Genomic DNA, 7219 nt, shown 5'->3' on the forward strand with positions numbered 1-7219 from the left:
GGGGGGCAAATGAGAGATCTATTAGACACTCACATGTTGAACACAAATACTAAAAAAGTAGAGGGTATCCTGGCGTCCTTCCAGTAATGAGCTGTTGTGAATTAGGGGTAGAAATCCATCAGGCAGAGGATGTATGCTAATGACCTGACGTACAATGACACTACGGGAAGCATGTCATTGCTTGCGTGTCTGTGCTAGGCTAATTTATTAACAGACTACTTCAAATGTCTATGAATTGCTGTGTAGCAGATGCTACATCTCAGCTTGCTGTTGCTCCTGTCGGCCCTAACTACTGTTGTGTCCGGTGTCCACTGCCTGCGTTGAGGAGGCATGTATTGTAGCCTAACTGATATGTCATATCATCAATGTGAACTATCCTGTGATATGTTTTTTTTTTACTTTACTATCGTCAAGTTCCTACATATTCGGATATAGTCACCTGTATTTTTTGTCATTCATATTCATTGTGTTCGTTTGGATTTTGCATAATGAATATTGGTGTGTTGGTATGTTCCAAAGGAAGCTTACGAGGAATTCAAACATATACTGCTGGTTTTAATATATGACCAAGATGATCAATCTTCCCCAGTCGTCAATGAGGTATGCACAATCCTAACCGTCCATATACACTTTTAAGAATAATTACAAGGTAGCTTAGATTTGCTCAACATTTCTGTTTTGAGTATATCTAGTTCTTTAAGTAGCGATTTAGAGGTCCTTTTTCGCTGTTACTAGACTTGAGGGGAAAGAAAGCTTTAACTGTCAATGTAAAGTAAGGATTCTGAATTACTCCCTCAGGCCCAAAATAAGTGTCTCAATTTTATACTAACTTTAGTACAAAGTTGTACTAAGGTTGAGACACTTATTTTGGGACGGAGGGAGTATTTACTTATCCAGATAGCTTTTGTCTGCTTTTGGTTCATGGACAGTTTTCTGTGTATAACTAGAGTGTCTTTAAGATTGACCTACTCATGCTATTAATTGCTATGTTTGTTACTTTGTGGAACCTCTATTTTCTGATGGGAGAATGCTATTTTACATCTTCAGCTTTATTGCACTATGTGCAAGCTGTTACTTTTTGATATATGACATATTTCTTCCTGTTGGAATTCTTTGCTCGACAGTGGTCTATAAAGAGGAGATTTGAACTTGCTGGGTTGCTATCATCCATATTAAGAGCTCATTTACAAGCTTATGATCCTATTCTCTCAATGTCCTTAAGATACTTAATAAGGTACATCATATGTTACATCCTCATCTTGCCTAACATGGGTTGCTAGGCTACTGCCTCATCGTCTGACAATCTTACAACATTTTGTAAAGCATTCACAAAGTATTCTGCTCGCGCCAAGGAGTTTCATCACCTATATCTGATCTAACTGAGCGGCTACTCTTCGAGGACCGTGATCCGCCTGCAGTTACCCAGGAATGTTCAGTAGAAGCACCACCATTTGACGAGGCAAGCTCTTCTTGGTAACTGTTAATTATACTGTACTATGCTCCATATGCCAGCTTTTAATAATCAACTCTTAGGTTGATGTTCAAGCCCTAGCACATGCGGTTGAGTTGACAAGACAAGGCGCTATCGACAGCTTGAAGTTTGCAAAAGGAGATTTGTATCAAGCATTTCAGGTCTTATTACCAAATAAATTGAGTATAAAATTATTTAGCTATGAATATGGATATCTGTGTTACCACTTCCATTTCAAATACCTGTCAAAGGGATAAAAATGTTTTGGATTTTCTTGCATGTGTAAAAGCTGCACCTTTAGTGAGTTTGTTACACCTTCAATTGGGTTGTCAATCAAAGCACTATTTTTATTGGCTGGATATATATACTCCCTCCGTTCCTAAATATAAGTCTTTTTAGACATTTCAAATGAAGTACAACATACGGATGTATGTAGACATATTTTAGAGTGTAGATTCATTCATTTTGCTCCGTATATAGTCACTTGTTGGAATATCTAGAAAGACTTATATTTGGGAACGGAGGGAGTATTTAAGATGAAGTCCACAAAACAGCTACTTCTAAAAAAAATCGTCCCCCCCTCCAACTATCAAAACTGTTCACTTATCCCACCTATGCTATTCCATTAGTTTTTTGTGGTACCTTCAACTATCAAAATGTTCACTTGTCCCATGTTGGCAGTCACATCACTGCTTTTGTCTACTAGCTACTCTCTTCCCATTCTTCCTTTGGTGTCCCTCTTTTCCACTTTTGACCTCTCTTTCCTAGCATGGGTGCTTCTGGCAACCTCTTCCATGCAGCTTCAGCTGAGGCAAGGCCACGGGCAGAATGGGGCATGTGAGGACTCCATTCTCTGTTGTCTCTCATGAGCTCCGTTATGTGGAACCGCCGTCAGAGGACGAGTTGCTGAGGGACCAACAACACAGCACGACGCCTTTGATTGAGGATTTGTGATGCTGTGCTAAAATCTCTCACTCGTCTACATCCTGCCTGCCACCAAAACCGCTGCATTCCACCCCACACCAAGATTCTGTGATGTAACAATGATTTGTCTGTTTGGGCATTTCCTTGAGCATGGTTGCAGTCGCACGCATGCTGCAGGCAAGGAGCCCTAGCTAGCATGGACTAATTTCATAAGCAAGCAAATTAATCACAAGCTTCAGAAATTAGCATCTGAGCAAGCAAATGGAACAGCTGATCTTGGAAGATAAAATTGAGATCCCATAGTTATTAGCTAAAAAATCAGTAGCTCTAATCCTCACAGGCACCCAAATTTGCCAGCAAAGATGGCTCGAGTTGCCACAGCCAAATAGGAGGAGGCTCTAACTAGCTGGATGAAGTTGCAAAAGGATAGGAAGGCATGAGTGCACCCATTGAAGAAGCGGCAAGCCACAGCATGGGTTGTGCTGTGATGTGTGGTGGGGGGTCAGAGAGATTAGAGATTGGGTGAAAAGTTAAAAGGTTTTTATAGTTGTAGGGTAAAAGGCAAAAGCTACTGATGTGTGCTTAGTTGCTTGTTAATACATAACATCTGGAGCTGTAAATATACCCTGGCTTGACCCGGTCTTGATATAAGCTTTGAGCCAAATATCAGGCTCTAGCTCAGTCCATTGAGCCTACAGAACAGCTCAAGCTCGACTCACTGAAAGTTCGAAACAGCTCGAGCTCGCCTCATTGGGGCTCAGCTAAACCACCAAAAAGAATATTACTTATTTTTTTCTTAGCAGTTGTGCCGGTGCGCTAGGCATAGATTTCCAGTTCCAGTGCCTCAGGCCTTCATTCTCTTATAGCCGAGTCATCCAGCCTCACCATTGTACAGCAGCCGGGGTCATACTAAAAAGGTACTGACCATCCTGTTTTTAGCAAGCAATAAATGATGGATCATATGATTCTGTGCTCCTTGTTAGGCGTAGCTTCTTGTGGACTTGGGCTTTAGGAAATCGTGGACGCCCGAGGCCATACAGTAGATGGTATTGCCCATTCCAAATCGAGTTTGAACTGTTTGACGAGAACGAGCTGAATTGACAGCCCTAGCCACAGCAGGCTAGTTCTTTGTTTGTATTTATTATTCGGCAATAATTCCTTGTGCCTTCCTGAATATATAGTATCTGTAATGTAAGTTTACTCTGTAAAATTCCAGAACGAACTGTGCCGAATGAAGATGGACCTGTCACTTCTGGATAAACTTGTACGTGAGTACTGTATATACAGGGGAATTGTTCAAGGCTGTTCTCATGCCCTTCCTGGTAAATTACTGAACCTGTAGTTGAGCCTACTTGACAATTTTATGGCTTCAAATACGTACTTCCATATAGTGCTCTCTATTGCTTAGTTGACTCGTAGAATTATTACATTATACTCCTGTGTAGTACTAAAGAGAATCATCTTTTGGATATTTTGTAGGAACTGCTGACATGCAATGCAGTCAAAACATTGATGTTAGTTTCATAAATAATCAAGGAGCCAACAATGAAGCACAGCTTGATTGTGAATCGGCTGGCAAGCAGGATGGTGGTTGTTGCACCAGTGATATTACCCATCATGATTCCTGGTCGAAGAGATTACGAAGGGTTAGAAGCAGTACATCAGGGCAGGGAAGGCGAAAGAGATGGAGAGGTCGAGCAGATGATCTTAATTATGCTTTTGAGACTCCAGTTGATGCAAATCGTGATACCTTGTCTCCTGCCTTTGACATGGACGAAGATGTTGTAATAGGAGAACATGTAAGCTTTGTTTCAAATCATTGTTTTGCATTACACTAAAATTTTCAGAAGTTTATTCATAATAATTTCCCTGTTTTAGGACTCTGTGTTAGATACTGGTTTGTCTGATACTAGGAATATGCAAGATCAGAAGTATGAGGTTATTTTAGAGATGAGGGACCTCACACGCAAAGGAATGGCTTCCAAAGTTGTGGATGAAATAAACAGCATAGATCCTGATTTCTTTTCGCAAAACCCTATTCTTCTGTTTCAGCTAAAACAGGTGTGAGCCCAACATTGTAATCACGTTATTCTGCAGGGCCTTGTAGGTAGGAAGGAAGAACCTTACACATTTTGAATCTACCATTTCAGGTTGAATTTCTTAAGCTAGTAGCTGGCGGTGATCATGTAGCTGCTCTCAAGGTTGCATCTGCTCACCTGGGACCTCTTGCTGCCAGTAACCAAGCTTTACTGAAGCCTTTGAAGGAAACTTTGGTAACACTGATTCAACTCAATGAGGATGTACTCACAAAAGCAGTATCGTTGCCTGTTCTTGCAAGTTCTCTGCAGGTATATTTGATGTTTATATGTTGCGAGTCGATACGAAGTCTCACCTATCAGTGTAATTGGTCTGCATTTTCAATATCTGTTGTGTACTTGTGGTATTAGACTGCAATTTGCCATATCTCCTATGTTCATGATAGAAGACACCATCACCCCTTCTGTGGTTGGTTAGTAGCAGCAGTACAAGGCAAAACTGTGCTGCAGACTGAAATCAAAGTGAAGGAATTGGGGTCGTGTTCCATCGTGTTTATTTAGTGTGAATTTGGATGGTATCATGACATCTTCTCTTCTGTAGCTTGCGATAAGCAGGAGGCTTGGTATTGAAGAACCTCAACTGATGAAGATAGTCAGGACAACACTTCACACACACACCGAATGGTTTAAGCTTCAGATGTGCAAGGACCGTTTTGATCATTTTTTGAAGATTGATTCTCTAAAAGAGATTGATCCACCTGTGAGTCGCACTATGTCCAAGGTTCTTACAGATGAATGTGGAAATGGATCTTCTCAGATCACAACATGCTCAAGTGGCAAGGTGCTGGATGAAGGTAGTAGCCCTCAGGAGTCATCGGAAGTTGTCTGCGATGAAAGCGCTATACTCAAAGTTATGGTAAGTGGTATATATCTTAAAAGCTTTTGTTATTTGCTGCTGATTAACTCCTTTCATGATAAGCCACGGAATTACTTGTTATCACTCGTGTGCCATCGAAATTGGTGCTTTTCATGCCATCAGTGACCGTTAGTCAAGATTATGTTGGGTGTGGAAGACCCATTTACCCTTTGTGCATGCCAATGTTATCTCCACATTTCTAACTGATTGCACTTCTGCTAATGGCTTCCCCAATGGGTGGCAACATATACAATTCATATTCTCAATCTTACTGTTACTTCTCTTTAAAGGCAAACACCCCTAGTTTGCATTGGACAAATTACTTAATGCAGTAGCAGCAGGAGACGAAGCAATTAACAATAGTTAATTATGCTTAAACTTACAGCGAAAGAGGCTGTAGGAAAGGTGATGTCAATGAGGTTGACCTAAGTTGGATATTATAAAACACTTGGCTAAAGGAGAAATCACATTCTGAGGGCAAATTAAATTGATGGATCTCAATGAATTTGAGTTTTGTGGCTTGGTGTTACACATGGACACCCTTACCAGTAAATCCCTCAGTTCGAATATCTGACGTTTTTACAGTGCACGGTTTTTAGTATGCAGCTTTGACCATTGACCACTACTTTTTGTATGAAGATGGAGGTAAAAGATCACAAAAAATAGTGTGTAACTAATAACTATTTACAATGACAACTTTAATGGTACCGTTTGCACCTAACTTACCCAAAGATTTTTGTACTAGTCAGTTAAAGATGGAGAGGTTTGAGTTTGACGCATGCTTTTTCATAGGTCATCTAATTTGGAACAGAGGTGGTATTTCTGGTTCATATCTTTTAAATAACTTATCCAGACAAAAGAAGTTCATTCAAATTGTCTGTTTAACGTTGAATAGATTTAGAGTGGATAATGATGTTGAATTTTCTACTTTATATTTATACAATATATATGCTTATGCATGTACTTCTAAGACGAAAATGATATGTGCACTGCGCACAAACTCTGTCAGTACTACCATCTTCCCACCAGTTCCATATATGATTCATCAATTAATCGCTTAGCCTTATCTCCTGTTGGCAGGAATTCCTTGCTTTGCCAAGGGCCGACGCCATCCAACTGCTCATCCAGTATAGCGGAAATGCAGAGACAGTGATCCAACAAATCTTTTCATAGTGCCTTGTGTAAAATACCACACATTTTATTTTATTTTATTTTAGAAAGCAAACTGTTTCTTCATACTTTTCCTTCTTTAGCTGTATTTGGACTAGGCGCCCATTTCAACCTTGTGTGATTCTCTTTTTGCTCATGTAACACTGAAACTTAGGGGCAAAAAAGTCAGCAAGGACCAAAGAATAATGGAGAAGTAGGAAGTGATTGAAACCGTGGCGGTTGTGGATTTGTGATGCGTTTGCCAGTGGTTTAATCTTTGTTTGGCCTTTTGGTGTATTCTGTGATTATGGAAACAAATGATCATAAAAAACTGACATGGATATACCCTCTGTGTGGAATCATGCAACAAAGTGTTGTACTAGAGCATAAGTATCATGTAATTTTACTCCGTGTGTGGCTGCTTTGTATACCATGTAGAACTTACATATGCTAAATGGTCGTATCCTGGTGTTCTATTGGAATTGATCAAGTCGACTATATCTGTGAGATAAGTCCACATTGTGCCCTGAACTTGTTCTGGAGTTCGTATTACAACCTCGAAAGTTGAAACTTAAGTTTTGTTTGAAAATGCTCCTCAAACTCATAAAATCATTTAAAACACCATGTATCCATGGTTCACTGGTTTTGACCTGGTTTTCTCCCAGTGAATCATGTGTACGTCGTTGAATCCGTTTCCACTAACGTTTTGGGAGTTTCTATTTT

The 7219-nt window shown here is 40.0% G+C and overlaps 1 protein-coding gene across 1 annotated transcript in view; it reads left to right on the top strand.

Annotated features, from left to right (window-relative positions):
• The window catches only part of LOC119269450, an 8193-nt gene extending 1236 nt beyond the window's left edge, over nucleotides 1–6957 (top strand). Inside the window, exons 3-12 of the mRNA XM_037551284.1 lie at nucleotides 520–600; nucleotides 1125–1234; nucleotides 1324–1459; nucleotides 1534–1632; nucleotides 3612–3717; nucleotides 3875–4194; nucleotides 4274–4456; nucleotides 4546–4743; nucleotides 5033–5347; nucleotides 6428–6957. Coding sequence (XP_037407181.1) covers nucleotides 520–600; nucleotides 1125–1234; nucleotides 1324–1459; nucleotides 1534–1632; nucleotides 3612–3717; nucleotides 3875–4194; nucleotides 4274–4456; nucleotides 4546–4743; nucleotides 5033–5347; nucleotides 6428–6520 — 1641 coding nt within the window. The 3' untranslated portion in view covers nucleotides 6521–6957. The remainder of the gene's footprint in view (nucleotides 1–519; nucleotides 601–1124; nucleotides 1235–1323; nucleotides 1460–1533; nucleotides 1633–3611; nucleotides 3718–3874; nucleotides 4195–4273; nucleotides 4457–4545; nucleotides 4744–5032; nucleotides 5348–6427) is intronic.
• The last annotated feature ends 262 nt before the right edge of the window (nucleotides 6958–7219 follow it).

The sequence above is a fragment of the Triticum dicoccoides genome, chromosome 1A (assembly GCF_002162155.2).
Source record: "Triticum dicoccoides isolate Atlit2015 ecotype Zavitan chromosome 1A, WEW_v2.0, whole genome shotgun sequence".
Taxonomy (NCBI): Eukaryota; Viridiplantae; Streptophyta; class Magnoliopsida; order Poales; family Poaceae; genus Triticum; species Triticum dicoccoides.